Source organism: Excalfactoria chinensis, chromosome 22, assembly GCF_039878825.1.
Source record: "Excalfactoria chinensis isolate bCotChi1 chromosome 22, bCotChi1.hap2, whole genome shotgun sequence".
In the NCBI taxonomy this organism is placed as follows: Eukaryota; Metazoa; Chordata; class Aves; order Galliformes; family Phasianidae; genus Excalfactoria; species Excalfactoria chinensis.
The window spans coordinates 1,568,547-1,593,197 of record NC_092846.1 but is presented as its reverse complement, the minus strand read 5'-3'; the positions used below and the strand labels follow the sequence as shown (position 1 = coordinate 1,593,197).

Sequence of the window (24,651 nt, the reverse complement as noted above, 5' to 3'; positions counted from 1 at the left end):
GTTAAGTTTGTTGTGCCACAGCACCTAACTTATCAATTCTCATCCCTACTCAAATATTATCTTTAATTAAATTGAGATGATCGAGATCGAAACCATTTGTGTGTGTTTGTACACTGAATACAATATGGTTGGATCCTAACATCATTGCCTCTAGAGGGACTTGACAGTACATAACAAAAAGGAACAAAATTAACACCATTGTAGGCTCTGCTTCCTTCTCCACATTAGAGAATTACGTTTGAATCAGATTTCCAGGAATGTTTGGGTACAGTTCGACACTTAAAACAAAACAAAATAAAAAGTTGCAAAATTAGATGCTGGTAAGTTACTGAACAGCAATTAAACAATGGGTGCCCTTCAGGCTATTGGTAATTTCTCCTAGTTTTCAGTCTGATGTCCACAGTGCTACATGTTGGAAAGCACGAGAAATTTTGCATGAATTTGATCACTCACATAGGCAGTTATACTTTGAAAACAATGTTTTTCGCAAGAATTACCAATGAAATAATGTTTTAGGACACAATTGAATTTGAAATAGGTAATGTTTTGAATAGATTTTTGAGTTTTATTGAAATCTTACATGAACAAGAAATTGGAAATACAATCACATCAAGGAACAAATTGCCACGGCTTTGACGTTTTAAGCCAAACAAATTTTGTAGGGCAGATTTTCAAAAAGGTGTGAAGTTATAACAATTTAAAAACACAGTTAACCTACTTCTAGGAATGCAAAACATACAATCATGTTATTTTCAATACAAGAAAACTTAATTTGTTGTAATTTCTTAAAACTACTAAGACAAAGCACTAGCTTTTACTTTTATGTACAGCATACTCCTATGTAGTCTATCCCAAATCCAAAAAAAAAACTGTCCAAAAACCAGAGGTTCTGCAAAATCATGATTGAACAGTGTGCCATTCCTGCTTTTAAACTGCTAAAATGAAGCCTAAAATGATAAAAGCATTGAAACCCCATACGGAGTTCAGGAATTCTGCAAGCCCAGTAATGTCCAAGTGCATTTATGAAAAAAACAAAAAAAGAAAAAAAAAAAAAACAAAAAAAAGAAAAAAAAAAAGAAAACTAAGAGACTCGAGTATATACACAATAGAGTGATTCTTCAGCCCAATACAAATGGTAGCCAATTGCTACTGAAGGATGAAACATTAAGCCAATTTTGTTTTGTAGTATGTAGAGCTAGAGCCAATTCTATGTTTCCAAAATTCTCGATCCCTCCTCACTTGTCTACTTCCACTGTTGCCCATAAGTATCCTGATAAAATTCCTGGTTGTCATTATTGTAACCATAGTTACCGGCATAGTCACCACCTTGTTGGAGCGGCTGCTGAGCGATGGGTTGGGAGCCCCAGTTCTGCTGGTTGTTGGTCTGACGGCGCTTGGAATCAGGCTGGTTGTACCCATCTGCCTTTCTCTTGCCTCCTACGTTGCCCCCACGGTTGCCCCTGGCTCCACGAGCACCGCGTCCTCTCTGCTGCTGTGCAGGACCCCCTCTCCCACCCCTGGCTCCTCTTGGCGGTCCCATGGGTGCCCCCCTCTGTGAATAGCCAGCTCTACCTCTTGGTGGTGGTGCTCCCCGCCCCCTAGGTGGTGGAGGTGCACCTCTCCCACCCCTTCCTCCTCCTCCTCTTCCTCTTATAGCATAGCCATCATCATAGCCGTAATAGGGATCTTCATAGCCACCACGGTAGTCATGATAGTCATAACCATAATAATCATCGTAATAATCTTCATAGCCATAGTAATCTGGGGGATAGCCATATCCACCTCTCCCTCCACGGCCTCTGCCTCTAATAGGAGGTGGCATGCGAGGCGGAGGGTAGTAATAATAGTCTTCATACCTATTAAGAAAAAGAAACACACATTAATTTATCTTGAAAACTCTCCCAGAAAAAAGTATAAACTTCCCCTTGTTAATTACCAACATACATCACGGATGAAAAAAAGAAAAAAAAGGGGTTCAGTTTCTTCTAAACTATCCTGTATTTTACAGCAGAATTTAACTTTGCAGTATAGTAGTATTTCAAGAATGAACACTCACGCAGTACTTCTGGAGGCCTGCCTGGCAGCCTGACGTTCTTTCCTTTTCTTATCCGGTGGCTTTGCTAACACTATTTCAATTTCTTCCCCTTCTATCTCTTTTCCATTCATTTCATTCATAGCCTGTACAAAAATTAGAAGAGAAACAAGGAAAACTCATTTTCAGCCAAGAGGAAACCAGAACTTGGGGGGGAAAAAAAGTTGGTTGGGCTGCTGCTTTGGATGTCTTGAAGAGGATTCTTCCAGGTTATTCTTTCAAGCCCCTCATTGTTCAACAGTTAAAATGAGGCCACGTTAAAAAAAAACACATTTTCTTTGTATCATAAGGTAAAAGAATCTCAAACCATATGGAGCATTATATTTCAAAAAGTTACAGTGCTACATCTGATTTTTATGTTCCTGTACTCCCTAGAAATAGTCCAAAGAGTTCTCACTACACACACTGACATGAACACTCCGTGTACTTGCGAGCAAGGCAGAATGCACACATGAGAGACAGCATTTTTATATTTGGACTTCCCAACTATCGGAATGCACTGAAAGAGTATCTCAGAGGACAGCAAGTATTTTTACACATAGCTGACTCTGAACAAGGAAGGACACATACTTAAGGGGGCAAAAAAGAACAACAAAAGTTGAATCTTGGCAACTTCGTGAAGTAATACAGCAATCCTCAAGTAACAGACAATGTGTAATCTGTAATTATCAAGTGTATGCACAAATAGAACTTGATCTACATACACAAAGTACAATTAGGACTACACCTCCCTGTTCTCTACCTGGAGTTACTGCCCTGCACTGACCGTTTCTGGGTACAAATACATGAATTAATAAAAGGCTCCATATGTCTGCACAGCTCTATCTTCAAAAACTTTAACAATAATGGTTTATTTGAAAGAAGCTCAGAGAGTACAACAGCCACTGGAATGAATTAATGAGTTCCATGCAATCCATATCAAAATAATGCTTTCGTTAAAAACAAACAGCACAAACATACACAGAACTAACGCACAAAATTCACAAACCAATTCAGCAGCCATAAAGAGGAGTCAAGACAGGGCAGATATACTGCTGCATGCTACCTTAAGTTTGAAAATGAAAGACCCTTTGAGCTATGTAACCCCATACGCTACACTGCTTAAGAGACTCCATGGCATAAAACATTTCCTCCACCACCTTCCTGCCCCCACGCACAACTGCTTTCAAATACTTTTTATAAATAAGGAGTAACTTCTACAACCCTGCAATACCTACACAATATTTCTGCCATTCCAAAAACTACACACAGTCTTTAAATAAGGGTCTTTGAGAGACAACTGATACCTTCTGTCGTTTCCTCAGAAAAACTGTCTAGGTTGATTATTTTTTCCTCCTCTTCTCTAGACTCTGCTGCATTGGTCTATACCTCTTTTCCAGTCTACTTGTTAACTTGGAACAGTTTTGTTCCTTGCAAGTTTCACATCCTCCTAGCTACTGAAATCATAGGAACAAAATTATTAGTAATAGAATTTTCACAAAAGGAGCCCTGTTATACGTGCTCTAGAAATTGACATAAGATATTCACTGTTCAGGAATTTCTAAAAGCATCTTCACAGAGAGCTCCTCACATCCGATCTAGATAGGCAAGAATAAACAACCCACCTTCACCGCTGCACCTCTGTCCTCAAAATGAACAAAAGCATAATCCTTTAGTTTCTTAACTCTCTCCAGCTTTCCAAATTCAGAGAAGGATTTCTCAAGAATTTCTTCTGTCACAGTAGTGGCCAAGTTTCTTACAAATAAAACTTTCACCTGATGATTAGTGAAAATAGAAGTCTTTAGAAGTCAAACATCAAAGAAAATGAACGTTCACTTACGTTATTCCACTCTTCTATGCATGAAGAATTTTTGGCTAACCTTATAAATTCCATATCCATTAGAAAAACCAGTTACCTGTATACAATTCCTACAATTTATCTCCTTCCATACTTCCCCCTCCAAGACCAGAAGAATATCCAACATTGATTTTCTGCTCCTGGGATACTACAAGTCCCAGTAAAACTTTAGTAATTGATCTCAAGGGTAGCAAAGATTTATTAGAAAAACTCAGAGATAAAATCACAATATCATTCTCTATGCTGCATTTCATCTTCATCTCACTCTGGAAAAGTTTTATAAGTTACCTACCCAGTGTGCATCAACACACGCAGAATGGTAATAAGACAGACTGGTGTGCCAATCCAGGAGGATAAACCTGTACGTTATTAATTTAAATGTGAACAAACTGAACAAGTTCCTCATGTGTTACACAGCCACCTAGTTCACAGTGCTCAACCCATAACATTTTGGATGGTTTACTACAAAAATATCCTGTGACTTTCTCTCCATGCCCTCAAACTAGTAGCAACACTCAGCTAAATCAAGTTAATTACTCAGAAAGAAATTCCTCCCAAAACACAAGAGCATCCACATTCAGTTTTCACTTACCTTTGCCATGACTTCTGGATCAGGTTCCTCTACTGGATCAGCCCATTCCACTGTCACAACATTTCCCCAGACTTTTACTTTTCCACTCATCAAGCGACGTCGAGCTTGTGCTGCCGACTTGTGATCTTCATATTCCAAGAAACAAAATCCTCGATTCTTCTTTTTATCATCAGGTTGATGATATAAGATTACATCCACCAAACCCTCTGAAAAACATGTCTTTAGTATTGGGCTTTAAGAGGGAAATAAATAATCTGAAGTCTACTATAAAATGCCTTCAATTTTCTTTTGTTAAGTTTAGAGGCCACGTATCACATTCTGAAAGGATTGGGGCAAAGGCACAATAAAACAAAACAAAAACATATATCCAATTTATCCAGAAACAGGTTACCTACATGGTGAAATTCTCCAGAGCAAACTTACCGCAAAACTAGGCCCTGCAGAACATCACTGTGAACAGTTCAAACAAAGTCAGTTTTCCATGTTGTTTGACCATTTTTACATTAGCGAAAAACCATCAGAATTAATACACAGCATCCCCTAGGCCTTCAGGGGAAGCTGATGGAATTTCACTGACATCTCTCATAAATAAATAAATAAAAGAGGAGAGACAACTAAATAAGCATTCACCTTCCATTTTCCCCACTTCCCTGCAGTACTAATAAATAGCAATCCTAAAAAAAGAAGCAGTAAGTTAAAACTCCCCTACAGGACAAAAGCAGATCAAGACTTCAGCTTCTCATAAAGCAGAAGCATCCTTTCAGTGATGTGCCAATTTCTTTTCTTCCTGCTTGCTGTACATTCTGGTGAACAACAAAGAACTAGGACAGAAAATCTGTCACTACTATTTCTACAGCACCATTCCCCCTAAAATAATTCACTGTTCCCTTTTTCCTGCCACTCCTCAACAACACATTGTTTGAGACTCTCACAAATGCCTCTCAGGTGTGAAAGTTGAACCTACTGTAGTTCATTACAAATACAGAGCCTTCAACATTAACCTAGAATGGATGACAGAATTGGGACCTCCACTGTTTTTCTGAGTTCATTTGTGCCGTTTCCATTGCAAATCATCTTACAACATCAATCATTTAACAAGCATTAAAGCAGGTATTGGTCCTTTTTTCCTGGTGGAAGAGAAGCTGGACACAAGCCAGCAGTGTGCGCTTGCAGCCCAAAAGGCCAACTGCATCCTGGACAGCATTAAAAGAGGAGTGGCCAGCAGAGAGAAGGAGGTGATTGCCTCCATCAGCTCTTGTGAGACCCCATCTGCAGTACTGCATCCAGGCCTGGAGCCCCTGGCACAAGGAAGACATGGAGCTCTTCGAACAGACCCAGAAGAGGTCACTAAGATGGTCAGAGGGCTGCAGCAGCTCTCCTGTGAGGAAAGGTTGAGGGAACTGGGCTTGTTTAGCTCAGAAAAGAGAAGGTTCTGGGGAAACCTCAATGTGGCTTCCCAATACTTAAAGGGAGCATATAAACAGGAGGGGAAATGGCTGTTTAAGAGGGTGGATAGAGATAGGACAAGGGGGAATAGATTTAAACTAAGACGGGAGGTTCAGGTTAGATATTAGGAGGAAGCTTTTCCCCCAGAGGGTGGTGACGCACTGGAACAGGTTGCCCAAGGAGGCTGTGGAAGCCCCATCCCTGCAGGCATTCAAGGCCAGGCTGGATGTGGCTCTGGGCAGCCTGGTCTGCTGGTTGGTGATGCTGCACATAGCAGGGGGGATGAAGTTAGATGATTATTATATTTCTTTTCAACCCAGGCTGTTCTATGAGTCCATGATTTTATGGTCTACCATAAAGTATATTTCATAAATGAAAATATGGAATAAAATTTGAAAATAATTTAAATAAGATCTGAAAGCATCAGTCACGTTACTACAGCTATGAAAGAAGCCGAATGGTATTTTGCAATCATGACAAAAATCATTATGAAGGTGTTTACCTGTGACTTTATTAAACTCTTCCAATATGTTTTCCTTTGTCTTGTTCTTTGGAATTGACCCAACAAATAACCTGTTGTTTGCCACAGAGATGCATACTCCAAGGTGCTTCCCAGGACGGATTTCGTAGTTGTCACACTGAGAAAATACGAAGCCATTCACTTGCATTATCCAGTACAATATGGTTGAAAAGATCTCCACAATCTTAATATCATCTGCTTCAGATGCACCATGGTTTCTACTTCAGTTGCTTTTTAACATCAGGCACGTTTTCTAAAAGATCCTAAAATGTGCCTGGTTTTTAACCTTTCCCTCTCTTACGGCACAGACTTTTTGGGCCCTTTAAATGCCAGGACTCTGTATTCTTTTATTTTGTAAGTTTATTTTATTTTTTATTTTTTAAAAAGCTTCCCATAAAAGCTTCTTGTACTTCCTTAGCACAACTGTACCCACAGAAATTACTCTGAACAACAACCCTAACACATCTTTAAAGGCAGGAGACTTCAACCTTAAAACAAATTGAAGATATCTTTGTTTTTAAGGAGGACTTTCAAACAGGACGCAGTGGGGACTCACGTTCAAATGATGGACAGCTTCTGAAAGTCTCATTTAATTCTGTAAAAGCTTTCAGCCACCTAGCTGTGACTATATGCATATACATATATACATATAATCAGCAGTGCAACAACTTCAGTAACCTTGTTCACATCTAAGAATTATACAGAACTTTGCCAGTTTTTACCTTAGGTAAAACAGTGATTCATACATAAGATAACTTTGCAAAACAGATTCAGATTAATGTCATAGCAGTTGAGCAAGAAGTTTATCTTCTAAAGCTGCTTTACCTAAACATCAGCCCCAGTTCCCACTGGTACCTGTGCAGCAGAAGCAGCAGAAACCCCTCATGCAGAAGAATCTCAACTTGAGAAATTCACACTTATCAGCAGCACTAAAAGAACCTTCTTTTTTCTATTAAGAGTGATTAGCTAAAAATTTAGCATGTCTCATTTTCCTTTCCTCCAGTAGTCTGTGGAAAAATAATTCACCTAGATACAAGTCTGACTTCTCCAGATAATGGCAAAGTAGAGGATGAGTGAGAGAAGGGAATCAGATACAAGACATAAGGAATACATTGACACAAATTCACTTAGTTGGTCCAACACCCAGGGAAAAGAGGCCAGTCCTTCACCAGAGACATATCATTACTCACCAGTTTGACTGCTTCCTGAGCTGCATCTTTGCTACAAAAGGTAATGAAAGCATAACCTCTGTTTTGACCAGAAAGAGGATCCATCATGAGGCGGAGATCCCAAATTGCACCAGCTTTCTCAAAGAGTGGTACCAATTCATCTTCATACAAGTCCCGGGGAATCTTACCAACAAAAACCTATAAACGAAGTGGACACTTAACCAAAGATTCTTCAAAAATCTAAACTTACTTTTAGTACTTCAAAGTTGTAGGAAGGGAAGCAATCTGTATCAGAAACAACCACAACAGAAACGCTGTAGCCTTCGCTAGTAATTACATTATTTTATCTACTTTTAAAGCCTTCTAAAATCCCAACATTAGTACTAGATTTTGCATATACAAACCTTGGTTTGTAATTCATATCTAAGAGACTGTACCTTTCCACCACTGAAGAGGTAAATACTTCTTACCTGGTCACAAGACCTTACAGGCTACCTAGGCAGGAATCCTGCAATATTCCAGACCAAGCACTTCCTTACTCTTGCAGTATTTTCATATCATTCCCTAGTCCAATCTTGATTAGAAAGATACAGAGAGGAAAAAAATAACAACACAAAACACTAGAAATCCTTAATAAGTTGCCCTAATGCACATTTTCACTATTAACATATCTTATTTCTCTTCTGTTTTTGTTTCCGATTACACTACATCAATATTTGCCTAAGAAAACCTGGAAATCTCATTCTTCTTTCTCACACACAGACTATTAAACTCATTACAGCTCACCAATGCTAGGCACACTTTGATGTTATATTGGCATAATTTGGTTTTAACTACAACTAAGTATTAGTCAGCTCTTCACCTTTCAAATTAAAAGAGCCTCTCTTGCAACTCCCTGCACATCAGCTTAGCAGATAATTCCAGCACTGAAGGACATGCAGAATACCCACATAAGCATTGACAGCATGGCTGGGGGGGCTTGATGATTGATTCAAGAAATGTGGAGCACCAATCATTTTAATCCAAAGGGAAATCAGATCTTTTACACGTTTCTTTATATTACACAGATATTCCTAAAATACAGCTTCCAGAATGTTTACTTAATGTAGCTTAGACTCTTTCATTCAGTGTGAACAAAAAAAGAAACAGATTGATTGTTACTGATCACAGATTTAATACCAGAGCCTACCAGGTCTACTTTTCAGAAAAGCTCAAAAATCCCTGCAATAGCTGTATCCATCTGTGCTGCCTACAGCATTTCACTCCAAAACCCACGTCGAGTTTTCAAAGACAAAAAATGATAGCATAATGGTAATGCACACGATAGGAACTCCAGCTTGCTATTAAGAAAGGGAAACCATCAGCTGAAGAACTACCTGATTTTTCTACACTGAGGGCTTCCCCTTCCTGCAGGTTTCTTCTAGTATCTTTGACTAAGTCTCTTAATTCCTATATACAAACTTCTGACTACCGTGACTTCCACAAGATTGCTACAACAGGGAATATACGCCACAGATTAAAACGAGCAACAGAATTAAGGATTTCATTCTAACACATTCACCCATGACCTACATTCTAGAGCGACTTCACATACAGACCAGGAAGACTAAACATCTCTATGGGAATAATGATACATCTAAGTGAATTTGGCTTAGAGCCTGTACATCTGAATACACGAACAAATAAGATCAACAGCAGACATGAGAAATACCAGATGAACATCTTGAAAGACTTAGATGAAACATCTACAGCAGCCTGTTTTGTTATTATTTTAGGTAGATCGATAAGCTTGAAAAGATTCTGAAATACTACAGAATATAAGTACCATGTCTTGCTTCATATTTCGGTTCCATGAGACTATTACTATAAAGAATCAGAAACTGGCATTATCAGTGACAGAACATGGGAGAATCAATCTAAATAGGATTAAGCTGCATTGTTGCTGTGCCCTTGCTGAGATCACCTCTTCCAGTTTTGCTTGCAGAGGGACCTGTACAGAGTGCTCAATTCTACTTCTCTTACTGTTTCTTCAAAAGATCAATCATGAAGAATCTTTTCACGAAGAAAAATTTCAGTGTCACAAGGCAACTTAAAGCATTACTTAGGGCTGCAGTTCACTTCTATGCTCTACAGGATGCATCCTTCAGTTATTTCCACAACCAAGCCTCTTCTATTCTCACTAACAAAGAAGCATTAGGGTTAACATCAGCATCTCAAGAGCTTCTTCAAAACATCATCTGCACGTCATAGCACTCTTGATGCACTTTGCAGTCAACCTTCTAAATGCCAGTTTTAAGAGCGAACACATGTGGGCCATCACCTGACTAGTAATGGGCTTACAACCCAATTCTTTTCATCCCTCATCCACTTAACTGAAGTATTCCTTGCTGTGATGGAAATTAATGAAATATTTATAACATTTGCTTTTCTTCTCTGCACATAATTTTGAAATCACTATGTACAAATTACTACTGTCTTCACATCCTCTTATTTTGCTTGACCACTGCTTTTTAGGTACTTTGAGCTGCCACTAAGTCAACTTAAATTCTTATTATTTATACAAAATTACTTTAAGATTACTAAAAAAAAAAATAAAAATCTTATTTCTCAGCAGTGCTTGTATATACACTTTAGTAAGATGATAAACTGTAACTCGAATGGAGAAGGTGCACCTAAGTAGCACATGATGAGTGGTGCAGAAGTTTGCCATTGCTGGCATCAGTGACAGCTCTGGCATCAACACCTCAGCTGACACAAGGGATACATCTTTCATCTCTACATACTTCTAAACACAATATTAGAAGAGAGGTTTTTGCACTACCATACAAGCAGAACTTAGAAAAAAAACATCAAGAACAAATATACAACACTTCACACTTTGCTATAGGAAAAAAAACATAACAAGGTACCAAGTCTCTGGGGTAAAATATGGTCTGTAACACCCACCAAAACATAAGATTGTGTTTTAAATCTTGATTACTATTTCTCTGAGCTTAACAGCTACAGCTAAGGGCTGAAAAAAAACTTCTGGATGCTTTATTAAGGTAAGATGATCAGCATCTCAACCAAACAGAGCAGTAATCAGGCTTGAACTGCTACTAAATGCCAGCGCTGGTTCAGCTGAGGTAGGATTTTTGTAACTCGTTAGCTGGGCTTTGTTACAACCTCTAACCCTGATTCATAGGAGAAGCATTTATGTTCTTAAGGGTGTTTCCAGAAGTCACCCATTCTAAAAGCTTCCAGAATCTTTTGAGTACAAAAACATACCCTCAATACAATTAAACACAGCCAAAGCCAACTTTACAGCTTTCTTCTGACCTCCTACAGAGACTAATCATCACCAACAGCACAAAATACTTGAGTTTTCAAGTATTTTCAGTCTGCAGGCACCGTGCAAAGTAACACTTCATATCATTGTGCATCATATCACCATATGTTGGCAAAACAGACTTCTAAACCACCTTCATGAATAAGACATGAAAAACATTTCAAAAACAAACAAGATATGATCCTCTCAGTGTAGCGGTTTCACTATCAGATCATGACAGCACTGAAGATGTTTCGTAAAGACTGGTGACTATTAACAAATTATTTACTGTCACTGCAATCTAAGCTGACCTCTTCAAAACTCTGCAGAAAGTATCCTAATACAATACACTCAAGTCTTTACCTGCTTCCAAAACAATGCATGGAAATATTTGTTACTGCTTACTGAATCTTCTCGTTATATCCACCTGCTTTCTTCTCAAACAATGATGCTTTTTTCCTGCAGAATACTGAGGGCTAAGACTGAAGAAGGAAAACAGAGATGCAAGCTTTCCTCTGCAGTATTTTATATGTTCCCTCACAGTATCATTTATTTGCCAGTCTTTCTAACAAATGACTTTCCACAAACACACAAAATAATGGTGTTAGTCTGTACATACTAACCTCTGTTCCAATACCAGGCTGAACACCAGAATACACAGTATCTGGAGGAGGGCCCCCATATTTTCTCTGTCCTGTAGTTACATCCAAAGTGTAACCAGTCCTCTCTAGCAAAGCCTGAAAAAAAAAAAAAAAGGAAAAGTATTCACAATAGTTACGCAGAGGAGGGAAGGAGCCACAAACAACAAAATCTGTTTCTGAGGTTACTGCAACCCTTGTTTTCTGTTTGCAGTATCTTACGTAGTGGCCAAGGAACTCCAGAAGTTCTCACTAGCTTTCTAAGTCAGTTTTGAACAACAGAAAGACTATGTCTTAACATATTCACCAACTCCAAGACTCGGTCTTGTTGGAATGCCCAATTAGTCTCAATTTTATCAGCTTGTACAAACCAGTGTAAAAAGACAAGATAACTCTGAAACAAATTATTATTCTTTGTGAATTTCATGCCTTTTGGTAATTGTGCAATCAGGTACATCTACATTTCAAGCAAGTATTCTCACTTTTCAATCTTTATCTTGCATACATTCCTTTAACGTGTGGATGCTCTTATCCAAGCAATACTGATGCCTTCCAAGCATGAAGCACTGAAATTACTTCAGTCTGTAGACAGGTAGTACAAAACAATCAGTGTTTTCTACACGTTACCTTGATCTTTGCTTCATCTGGTCCCTTTGTTGATTCCTGTACTTTGCTGCCTTGTTTCTCTCTTTGCCTGTAGGTCTTCATAACTCCACATAAAAATGCACTTTTGTTCTGTAGATACAATTTATAAAATAATTAAATCGGGGGTATGAAAAGCTCTGGGAATACACCAAATCCATACTGTGAAGTCACTAGATAAGACAATGCCAGGTACCAAAAGAATCCTCTTGAAAAATACAACAATTAATTGATCAAACTTCTAGGCATGGAATTTCAAGCTATATTTTTACCTTATGTTCTCAAAAGCACTCATTGTTATTATCTGGGAGCTTTAGTTTTGCACGCAAATACCCACAACATTTAGGGAAACTTTTAAACAGGCCCGTGATCTGGGTTTGAAACATACAGAACATGAAAAGAGTTTCTACGTTTCAGCTCTCCTGCCAACAGTGCACACTATTTACACTTATGTGCTCACACTTCTGGAGCTCTCACCTTACCTGTACATGCGACAGGTCACTTTCTTTAAACTGCTGTAATACAGAGAGGGCTCCTTCTTCATTAAATTCCCTAAGAGCATCAATTGCTCTTTCATCAAGATCGACATAAGCTACCAACCCTAAAAGTTAAAGATAAAGAAGTTACAGATTTCTATTAAATGTCATGCAAGCTAAGAACTATGCAGTTTGCTTTTAAAGTCCATAACAGAATTATATATTTAATATAATTACATATTCCTACACAAGTATATGAAAAAATATGAGTACAACAATGAAAAAAGTTAAATTAAAATGTATATACCTAAGCATTAACTGAAGTGCAAGATTACACCCCATGTGTAACAGCTTTCTAACATTCGGAAATCCAACAGAGAACTCTGGCTCTCTTCTAACAATTTGGGTTTTGTTTGACTCTTAAGTTTCACACTTCATTCTCCTGAATGGAGCTGTTCTAAAGTAAGCTGACATCTGAACATTACATGTAACCTAATGTACATGAAAAAGGAACTTTCTAACTGCAGATCAAACACTCACAAAGCACTACAAAATATTAAATAGAATGGTTTGTTCACTCTTTCCTCCTTACTTCAAAAAGCAAAAATCAGTAAACTGCTTATGCCTAAAAATTGATTTAATTTCACTTGTTTTGTTGCTCTATGCAGTTCGAGAGCCAGAATTCAAAAAGGTACTGTTTTGAGCCCTATCAATGTACCCGAAAAGGCTAATGTTAATTTTACAGGTACAGACTCCCCCAAAAAACACTGGACCAGTTCTGAAGCACTTCTTTCTGTTTCAGGATCATTAACAGGTTTGTGGGTTTTTTTTGTTTTCCCCTTTTGCAATGCACTTGCATAAGCTGTGGAGTATGAGCACTTTGGGTTATTAACATCTGAGCTATTTAAACCACACAGGGAAAATTAGAACCAATAACTCCACATGCTTTGCAACAGCTTGATTTCCAGAAAGCAGATGATTTAACTGCTACTTGCTTTCAAAAATGCAAAGTAGTGCCAAGCCCAAGGACTACATTTCAGAAGTGATCCTGCATATTGGAAGGCACCTGTATCTTTCAGATGAGACCTCAGCAGATTAAAAAACCCAAACTTCAACTTCCAATTTAGCTCTGGTCTCAGAAGCAGAATGTTTCACTGACAAACCCCTGCACAATGTGAATATCTGCGGTGGCTTTAAGGAAATGCAAATAAATGTTGTCAGGTTACTCATGCAATAGAATTATACTAGGTAGTTAGGTTCTGGGCTGAAAAGCTTTTAACTCTCTGGAGAACTCCTCACGACACAACCTAACTACCACACAGGTTAGACCCCACAAGTTCCTCTGCCCAGGCATTTACTCCTTCTCTCAAACCATCCAGTGTACATCATCATGACCCACAGTTAGAAAGTGCATGGCTATGCCAATAAAAGCTTGTCAAGGCTTGATGAAAGCTCACTGTGAATGACTTTCAAAAGGCATCATTCACATGACCCAGAATGTCATAGTGATGAAGGGATAATGTACTGTTTTTGAACTGCCTTCGTTTCATCAGTGGAATTTTGACTCTTTTCAACAAAAACTGTCATCTTGCCACCAAGGCATTGAAGATAAGCACATAAAGCAGTTCTACTGCTTCTTATACGTTTGTTCACGGAACACACTCTAAAGAGAAAAAAGAAGCTTCTGTCTAAGGACAAAATAATACGGGAGGATGGGATGTTATAAAAATCAAATAGAGAAACCTTGGTATATAAAGAAACCTTTCCTCTAGCAAGTGGTCTCTGCAACTGCTACCAGCAAAATATTACTCCATTTGCTAGATAGCTTAGTCCTCATTTGTTAAAAAAGCAGTTAGTATCAAACTGAACTTCTCAGTGGACTAACAGACATGGATTAAACTGTCCACTCAGAACTAGAGAGAACACAAAATCCACAGGCAGACTCAATTCAAATGTAGTCCCAGGCAAGACAAGCTAGTTATTTCCCTCTCTAGGTCATCTGTCCAGCCCTTGAGTGTTTAAGAACCACTGTGAGGAGTTGACAGTAGAAAAGTAAAAGCAAAATGATGATTTGGATTGAAGGAAAAAAAAAAAAATGTACAGTTTAGTATGCTCAAACACATCTTTATTTGACAACTAAGAAACTAGTGCTCCGTGCCCTAAAGCAACTAAGATAACACATACAACACTAAGGACGTGTCAAATATTCAGTCAATGTCAAACCCAATTTGCCTTTAGGGAAGTCAAAGTAGCAAAACATTTAGAGCTACACAGATCAAAAACAATGTATTTTTAAACCTTAATCTATAAAAATTTGAAAATGGTATGCCCTCACTTTCATAACCAATCAGAAACAAGAAATGCATATTATACCTGTCTGAAATATTTCATCAAGTCTCTCTGCCACCTTCTGTGGGAGGCCTGCCTCTATCAGTGTCTTGTAGTGTTCTGTGTGAGTTACACTGGAAGTATCCATTGGTTCTTCCTCTTCTTTTAACTGTACCGCATTACCATTCACCTGATTAGCCATTTTATTATGCTGCTGGAAAAAATTCAGGAGCTATATTACAATAAGCCAGAAAAAACTAGTTTGTAGGACAATGCATGATTTATCTAAACTAAGTTGTATACATGCTGCAAATGACCTGTATCAGAAGTTTTATTTAATATCTTTTGGATGCAGCTGATCTAAGTTTCAAAAGAAAGTACAACCCTTAATACTGCAGAAAATGTACATGGAAGAATTTACTTTTTTTTTCTCCTCCTCAAGTGTACTTCATGTACAGAATGATGTCTAAACTTTAGATTGTCAGCAAGTTAACTGGTTACCATAGCAGCTAGAATGCACTGGGATACGATAATAACATCCTTCAAAGAAGAATCAGAAGAGCTAGTTGCTATTTCCATTTCCCATTCCTCCACTTTGAAAACAATCGGTTAAAATTCAGGCAACACATAACCCTGCAGGGTAGCTTAACGTACAAAAATGTCAATACTTGTTTGCTAATTTGCACTTTCTTGGCTTGTTGCCATGCCTTCCTTCAAACCCAATGTACTGCACGAGACTAGCCAAACACTTTCTCATAACACTAACAAAACTCATTAAGGATAGGAAGAGAAAAATTGCACTCACGAGCACAGTAAAATTGCAAGCTGCAACTGAGCAGTTTCCAGGCGTTCTGTTTTTACTCAGATACCAGCTCTACAAATCAAACTGCTTTTTTAACAACTTACTGGTTTAAAAGGAAGCCATGACTGCAGCGTCTTCAGTTAAAGGCTTGCTTTCAGGATTAACTGATTGCAAACACGTGCGCTGAGAAATGCACAACTATCTTCTCAGACAATTTCAGCGGGCTTTGCCCAATTCATTAAAAACCGTTTCCATTTCTCAATTAGCCAGCCAGCTGATACTTGGTGCTCTCAAATACAGAGGCTGACAAAGGACAAATCAACTACCCAGCAGAGAACATTAGGATGATCAGTTTTTGAGTTCAGAAATGAAATGAGCCTCAGGCTTTAAAAGAGAGGGAAGAAGTCGACGATCAGCAGTGAAATGATAACCAGATAGACATACGCAGCATGGCAAGAGCAATGCAATTAAGTACTGGAACACAGATACGAAGAAGACTCAAGAACAAGCTCAGTTTTCATTTTTAAGACTCTGAAACCTCAAGCTATTTACTGTGCTGAAAAAACAAGTGTCCAAAGATAACCACATCTAAATCAACCCCCTGTACATCCATCCCTTCTAGACTGCACCTTTCTGGAAAATAGACTATTTTTTACATTCTTGAGCCAAAAAAGTTTTTCTTATTTTTACTACAACTGCCTTGACTTGAAGGGCAATCTTAGAGATGGAACACAGCCTCATGTTATTTCTCTATCAGCTGTCATTTCCTTATGCAATCAGAGAGGAAAAGAGGTGAAGCCTTCCATAGCTACATGGCATTTATACATACATACATTCCGTTTCTTGACTCAGAAATCACTTTCTATCAGTTTACTCCAAAACAGAAACTTCATTTCTTAAAAGCAAACGTGACTTTAGCCCAAATACAGAAGAAAAAACTGATACCTTAGGACTACAGTAACGCTTACCTCTCAATACAGAATTAACTGAGCATTCAAACCACTAACTGAACGTCAGGATTCCACAGGTATGGATACAAAAAATCATGGAAAATGAAAGCCAGGCTGATGTCTGCAGCCAGACTGCATCTGCAACACCTCTAACTTGAAACAGTGCAGGACAAAGGGCTCAGTTACAGCGAAAATGCCTTGACTATATATATCAAAAATGCCTAAGATGTTACAGAGAAAAAAAGATACACAAAAGATCAGTGAATTTTTGGCTTCTTTTCACCTCCTTACTGCTTTATAGAATCCATTACTTACACACATCTTCTCCATACAGAAACAAAAACCTAGGAGGCTAATCCAAGTCATTAATACAGAAAGCTATTTAAAACAATCACAAGGGCCAACGAGGTTTGGAAGGTTTATAGCAACGCTCCCTGAGCATTTACTTTTCCTTTTTCTTCTGTGAAACCAAATTGGTTTACAAGTATCAGATTCTAATACATTTAGCACTGCTGAGCACATTCTTGGACTTGGGTATAACTGAACAAAAAGCTGACCACTATTCTGTGTCAGTTAGAAACACCTCAACTCCAATAAGCCAGACCCATACAAGATCTGCAGCCCAACAGCACTGAGGCCTTCACACACATACATCAGTGTGTGGAGCTCTACCTACCAGCTAAATATCACATTACTACACAGAGCCACAGCTGACCAAAGGCTTTCAGAAAGTAGGCTTTCAGACAATTCCAATTAAGTCCCAGCACTTTAATCATTAGCCGTACAATTCATCATCCTTTAATAACTATCAGCCTCAAAAAAAAACTAAAGTCAAATGCTGTCTGTGTCCACCAATCATGAAAGCTGTGTGTGGCTGATGAAATTTCAGCTATTTCCTGTCCCATAATCTTAACTAGAAAGATACTCTGAGAAGTTTTTAAAACGATACAGCTGTCAGAACATCCAAATCCCAACAGCATCCACAAGAAATATATTTCTCTTCACTCATTTCAGTCATAGATGCTACTTTGGCTTTGAAAGCTCAGCCTCAAGTCTGAGATCAGATGGATTTTCCTTTCCTGAATGATCACCGACAAGAGAAACTGCATCTCGTACAGCACTGAAATCCTCAGCCTGCATTCAGCACACATGCATGAGTGAAAGCCATCACTGAAGAAAAAAAACCCTCTCAACATCTGCTAATGCAGCCATTAAGACAACACAGAAGTAAGAAAAAATGATTTCATGAATGTCTTCTATTCTCCTCTAAAGTTTAGAAGTGCGTTAATGAGGAGTGAAACTGCATTTGCACACAGTGTGTGCGTGTGGCTCAGCCTGTGACAGGCCACAAAGAAAAGCACAAGCATGTGGGTAAAGCTCTAAATACTGTGCTCCAGAGTCTCCTATACAGTAACTATCTACAAAGAGGGAGACTGGTTGAATAGCAAAGACTTTTGGTGTCGATTATAAGCAAAGGTTCATATTAGAATGTGCTGGGATATGCATTTGCTTTTATTACATGCAGAAATGGATGAATTTAAAACAGCATATAAAAAAACGTGCTTACCGAGCGAGCAGCAGTAAATACACATTGGGGGCAACTTTACACAGCCAGGGAGGGCTCCATTGGTACCTGAAACGCTGCCTACCTCCAGCACCTCACAGCTGCAGGGCTGCATACAACGGGAGGGAGTGGGGGGTGGTTTTGTTTGGAAATTCACCCAGCTGTTAACAGTGCTCCTTCTGAAGGCCAGGGATACTCGGTCATACCAGACATACTTGTAAGCCATCCACTGTCTTTCACCTGGAATTCCTGCATCCCAAAAGCTGGACTTGCCAAGTGACTTGTCTCTTTCTTTTTTGACAAGTAGATGGTCAAAAATTACGGATGCTTTTGAATTAGTCAGAAATGAGTTTCTTTTTCATTCTTAATAACTCAAATGGCTCTCAGTATTTTTCCCGGGGACAAAAAAGCCTGCAACACACATCAGCACCTGACAGTGCATGGTAATGGGGAGACAGAAACTTCATCTCAGCCTTACTCTGACAATCACTGAACAGCCACGAGGTGACCATCCCTTCTATGTTACACTGATACTCCAACAGAGGTTGCCACCCACAAACGAAGTACTAACCACTTAATTACACATTCACAGTCTAGTTAACTGAAAACATGCTTAATAACAGCTTCAAGGAGCAGAAATGGCAACTTCTGGTAGAGGGAAAACAACACTGTGAACTACAATAGCCAACTTACATTCATCATCTATCAGCACTGTTTGCTGCTTTGCTATGTAGTAACTAAACAACTTATTTAGCTCAGGTGCACTGGAAGCATTACTAAACTCGTGCATTAAAATAGCATCCAAGTAATTTCTGACTGCTTACATTGCTATTCCTCCTATTGAGTTCGTTATCTGTAGGTCCCTATTATCCACAGGAGTTTAATCAGATTAAGATAGCATTAAGCTATGACCTTATTGCTTTAAGAAACTTTGTCAAATGAACCACAAAAAAAACAAACACAGTCCCTATGAAGTGATGAGTTACACTTCAAAAAGATCCTTATCTAAGCAGAAAGAAGCACATGCACAAGGAGATAGGAACTCACACTGCAAGTCTGAATGGGGAGCTTATTAAAACCTCACCTGCTCATAAGATTACTGCTACACCCCTTGATTTTTTATGTGAATGCATTACTGCTATTCCCTTTGTACCACCATCACAGAAAGCACATTTTAATAGCTTCATTATGATACATTATTTATTAGTATGAATTGTGGGAAGACTTGTTTGGAAGTTATCACACCCTGAACAACAGACATGAATTATCCCACTTGCCAGCACTGAGCTCTCAGCCTTTCCCAAACCATCATCTAACATCTGAGAACCCCCATCACGATGCTAAGCCTAGCACAGCCTCCCCACCAAGTGACTCGCATGCAGGTTAGCAAGATGCACATTTGATTCAATACAATACAGCTACATCAGTAACTACTGGGCTCTACTAACTTAAGTACAAAGTCTGAACATTCTCCTTCCTAACTGGAGTTGGCCATTTCTAGCTCATCTTGCTTGGCTGGGTCGTACAGAACAACGCTCACAACACTCCAACTCAAAGCTGTGCTTCAATACAAACAAGCATCGTGCCGATGAGTTTATCCTAAAGGAATTTCGATTCACTTTTTGTGGGTTTTGTTTTCTGACAAAAGTTCAGTGTTAACAAGAAGCTCAAACGTTGCACCAACAGCAATTGCATTGAGACAGAAATACAGCTTCTAGGATATGAACTCATCAAGCAGACTTGACTTGCATAGATAAGTCAAAACGACACTAAGATACAGGACTCCAGGCGACCTTTACTTTAGAAAGATACGTCCGAAAATTCAGAGTCACACAAAACAATCTCAAATTAAAGAAAAACAAAACAAAACAAAACCCAGCTCCAGGAACATGAACAGAAATGATGCAGAAAAGCATCGCTGCTTGGGGGGGGTCCTCGTGTGCTGCGAGTGGGGGGAGGGAGATCCGAGCAACTTGCTGCAGCACCGCTCACCGCACGTGATGGGGCGCGTTCAGAGTGCCGTTAAGGCTCAGTAACTCGAGCCTCGTTTCCAAAATAAAGGTAATAATACGCGGTGAAGACGAACTCGGAACGTTTTGGTGACGGCCTTACGTCAGAAAATACCCTGAAGTGAAGCGACGTCCCAGCAGAGCGCTCTGGAGAACGTCTCCCTGCAGCTGCCCCGTACCGCGCCGGGCTTTACACAGCGCTGCGACGGCTTTTCCGCCCGAGCCCTCGGCAGCCCCCCCCCACACCGCCGCTCCGGCACCTCCGCCACCCCGCGGCGACCAGAAGGGCCGGGAAGGAGCCGCTACAGCCATCTACGGCCCCGCGCGGTTCCCGTTCAGCCGCACGGGAGGATCAGGAGCGGGGCATCCCGGGAGCGGCGGGGCATCCCGCGGCCGCGCCGCCCTCCCCGCGCAGGGCCCGCTCCGTGTCGGCCTCCCGCCCCCGCTGGGCCGCAGGACCCGCCCCCAGGCCGCTCCCGGCCCGGCTCCCGCGCGCGGCCCTCCCGCCTCCCGCCTCCCACCGCCCTCCGAGCGGCCGAGCCGCGCCCCGCGACGCCCCCGACCCCGACGCGGCGCCAGCGCCTCGGGCCCGCCTCCGCCCGCGCCGGGCCTATCCCGAGCGCACGGCGGCCCTCCCCGCCGCAGGGCCTACCCGGGAGCGCTCGCCCCCGGCCGCGGAGCGCCCTCACCGCGCTTGGGGACTTCCCGGCGCCCCCGGCGCCTCCCGGGGACTCACCGGAGCACGGCCTGCGCGGCGCAGCTCGGGCCCAAGCAGCGACGGCAAATGGCGCGCGCTCCTCCTTCTCCTCATGGACGGCGGTGCGACCCCGGCAACACGCGGGGTTTCCCGGAACTGTTTCCAGGGACCGTCGCTTCGCCCACTCAGAGCCTCCCGCTCTAGACGAGCAGTCGGCCCCACCTATAGGAAGCGGGAGGCGGAACCAACCGTGACTCACGGAGACCAATCAGAGGAAAGCTCTGTAACCAATCGCGCGGCGCCTTCAACCCGGCGCGCCGGCAGGGCCGGAGCTGGGGCTTTTAAAGGGGCAGCGCCGCCCGCAGCTGCGGAACAAAGAGAGCGCGGGGAGCGCCGCGTCGCTCCGCCCCCAACGTGCGGCGTGAGGGCGGGCGGTGGCGGCTGAGCTCCGCCCTGCGGCCCGGCCCGGAGCTGGAGCCTGTTGGGGTCCCGGTGGGCGCTGCCGGAGCTGGTGTCTCTTAATCCGGAGTGCGGCCTTGGGCGGCTTTGGCCTTGTAAGGGAGCCGGCCCCGAGCGGGGCTGTCGGCTCTGAGGCGCTGCCGGAAGGGCTCCGTGTGGGGCCTCCTCTGAAGGACATTAGCTGGGCTTCTGCTGCCCAGCTGTGCAGTTATTAGCTAATTAACCTGTGGTTAAACAGGGTTTGCCTGCCGTGCCTTATTTGCTTGGTCAGGCACGGGTAGGTGCAGGCTGGGTGCAGCAGCGCTGACTATTGGGCTTTCTCTCATCCTAGAGCTGTAAGGAGAGCAGTTCTGCACTCCCAGTGCTCCTTCCAACAGTAAAGTGTTGCTCTGCATGCACCAGAGAGCTGCAGTGGAGCAGTGTCCTTCACTGGATGTATTCAAGACCCGTCTGGATGCCCATCCATGTGACCTACTGTAGGGAACCTGCTTTAGTTGGACTTGATGATCTCTAAGTGTCATTTCCCACCCCTACAGTTCTGTGCCCTGCTGAGCCTGCTTGGTGCTCATGGGCGGAGCTGCAGCTTTGCATGTGAACTCTGTGCTGCTCTGTATCTCCCATTGACTGCGGGGTCTCTCCTGGCATAGAGCTGTAAGGGGTACAATTACCTCATCCTGTTGTGTTGGTCAGCAGTTCACCTGACTGGGAGTCAGTGATACGCTTAAGGAATTGTCACAGCACAAACATAAAGGGGAACTGAGGGATCTGAACATCCGACTCTGCTCTGCTGCTTAATCCTGCAAAGCTCTTCCACCAACATACCCTTATAGCAGGTGACTGAACATAAGACTACAGCACTGAGAAAAGGGGTGCTTTTTGACAACGTCAGTCATTGAGCACTGCTATATCTTACAGCAGGAACATTCCTAATGTGCTGATTGTCACAAATCAAAGCCTTGAAGGCATTGCTAACACTTTCTCATCCGTTCTGCACTGCTATTTCCTAAGTCCCTCTTGGGCAATTAATTCTATGTCGACAGCTGTGAGCAGTAGCAGGCTGGGAGTTATATATATACCATTAGCAAGCTGGTGTTTGTAAGGCAGAGTTTGGCATTAAACATGGATTCACTTTTAAGCTACCAGATGACCACCATGCATTCCTTTATAGGGTCTGGCACTATTGCTTTTTCTCTGTAATATGGAATGTAAACTACTGGTGTACAAGACCTGGTTTAATCGGGACAAACAGGGTTTTTTTTTCTAATGAATGTTTGCTGTAGGTGCCTTCTGAGCATTAGGGTATTATAAGAAGGATCAGTCCAACCCGGAGGGTCAGTAGAATAACAAGGATGTGCCAGTGCTGGCAGGAAGGGGAGAAGAATCCCCTCCTTTCTGTACAGAAGGGATGGCTATTGGTGCCATTGGCTATCCCAGAGCAATAGAGGAAGCCTGGAACAAAAGCCCTTTGATGGCCTGTTGCATGTTTGCAGTATGGAGGCCATCCAGAACCATCCTTGCAGCTTTCAGGTCTCAGGCTGCAGCTGTTGGCCACTCAGCATCAGAATTGCCTGAAAACATTAAAGCCAATTCCCTTAAGCTTCATCAACAGATCTGGTATCGCTACTGTTCCAGGGGACCTGAGTTTGTAACATGTCCCAAAGGCATGGTAGGCGATAGGGATCCACATCAGAACACTCATAACACCTCCTAGCAAATCCCCTCTACCACAAAATGCACCTGGGCAGGGGCTTTGCTGCTGACCCAGGTGATATTTACAAGGCACAGCAGCACTTCAGTGGTAAAGCAGCAATGAATCCAGACCATCCCGCTGATCCCACATAGTGTTTCCCATCACACCTCCAATACATCTTTAGCACTTCAGCATAGTTTACAGTCTTCACCTGTCTGGGATGTCAGAATGGAATCTGCTCAGATTTTAGTGTAACGCTGTCCTAGTGCTTCCTGCAGCTATTCCATTGCTCACTGTAGCCACAATGCCAAGAAACTGTTCTGCATTTGACTCCACAGCCTGGGAGGAAAACCAATGGGCATATAAACAGGATGGGGAATGGCTGTTTACAAGGGTGGTCAGCGATAGCACAAGGGGGAATGGTTTTAAACTGAGACAGGGCAGGTTTAGGTTGATATTAGGAGGATTTTTCACCCAGAGGGTGGTGACGCACTGGAACAGGTTGCCCAAGGAGGCTGTGGATGCCCCATCCCTGCAGGCATTCAAGGCCAGGCTGGATGTGGCTCTGGGCAGCCTGGGCTGCTGGTTGGTGACCTGCACACAGCAGGGGGTTGGAACTGGGTGATCATTGTGGCCCTTTTCAACCCAGGCCATACTATGAGTCTATAATGCTTACAAGCAGACAGCAGATTTATTTTTGCCCCCTCATTAAACAGTTACTGAACAGAATAGAGACGCCGAGCAGTTTATTTGACATTGCTGCCGACCACACCGTAACACAACACACGTGGATCACTTTGGCCAAAGCATACAGTCTGCACGGCTGTTTTACACCAGCGGCAACCACCACCCAGCTTAGTCATCGTCCTTCAGCTGCTTGATCTTGTGCTTGTGGCGCTCGATCTCCTTCTGCAGCCGCTGGATCTCCTTCTGATGGTGATCGATCTCCTCCTCGTGGTGTTTCCTTAAGGCCGCCAGCTGCTCCCGCTCCTTCTCCCTATAACAGAGCACAGCGCGGGGTGGGCCCCGCACACGGGATCCCGCTGTGGGGCAGGAGGCTGAGATCGAGGCCTCCCCGCTCACCTGAAGTAGCGCTCCTCCTCGGCCGCCTGCTTCTTGCCGAACGCTCCTCCGGCCTCGCGGATGGAGCCGCCGCCACCTCCGCCTTTCCCGGCTCCTTTGCCCAGCTCACCCAGCTGCACGGAAACCAGGCGGTGAGCTCCGCACCGTGTCCGCACCGTGTCCGCACCCCCACGTGTCCTCCCCGCACCGCCCCGCACTCACCTGGTCGGCGCCGGAGCCCGAGCTCCAGGCCCGCTGCTGCTGCTGCGCCAGGATGGCCCCGCGCAGGCCGCCCCGCAGCGCCAGCACGGCCGCCATGTCCGCCTGCCCTTGGAGCCGCGCGGACGGGCCGCGAGGGGCGGGGCCGGCAC

The 24,651-nt window shown here is 42.3% G+C and overlaps 2 protein-coding genes across 4 annotated transcripts; both read right to left on the bottom strand.

Annotated features, from left to right (window-relative positions):
• Window positions 1-539: 539 nt before the first annotated feature.
• Window positions 540-21,452, bottom strand: HNRNPR (heterogeneous nuclear ribonucleoprotein R). 3 transcript variants are annotated; one of them, XM_072355143.1, is made up of 11 exons: window positions 21,109-21,263; window positions 15,093-15,258; window positions 12,726-12,844; window positions 12,229-12,336; window positions 11,587-11,700; window positions 7,678-7,854; window positions 6,470-6,605; window positions 4,522-4,727; window positions 3,697-3,846; window positions 2,057-2,178; window positions 540-1,856 (listed from the first exon to the last, which is right to left on the bottom strand). In XM_072355143.1, the coding sequence occupies exons 1-11, from the start codon at window positions 21,181-21,183 to the stop codon at window positions 1,244-1,246; spliced, it is 1,986 nt and encodes a 661-aa protein (XP_072211244.1). In that variant the 5' UTR covers window positions 21,184-21,263; the 3' UTR covers window positions 540-1,243. The 3 variants fall into 3 exon arrangements, with proteins under 3 accessions (XP_072211244.1, XP_072211243.1, XP_072211245.1); XM_072355142.1 differs by having other exon boundaries at window positions 15,093-15,261; window positions 21,109-21,245; XM_072355144.1 differs by lacking the exon at window positions 15,093-15,258 and having other exon boundaries at window positions 21,109-21,452.
• A 2,495-nt stretch (window positions 21,453-23,947) lies between these two features.
• Window positions 23,948-24,615, bottom strand: ATP5IF1 (ATP synthase inhibitory factor subunit 1). The gene is made up of 3 exons (XM_072355317.1): window positions 24,503-24,615; window positions 24,302-24,414; window positions 23,948-24,215 (listed from the first exon to the last, which is right to left on the bottom strand). The coding sequence occupies exons 1-3, from the start codon at window positions 24,596-24,598 to the stop codon at window positions 24,074-24,076; spliced, it is 351 nt and encodes a 116-aa protein (XP_072211418.1). The 5' UTR covers window positions 24,599-24,615; the 3' UTR covers window positions 23,948-24,073.
• Between the last annotated feature and the right edge of the window lie 36 nt (window positions 24,616-24,651).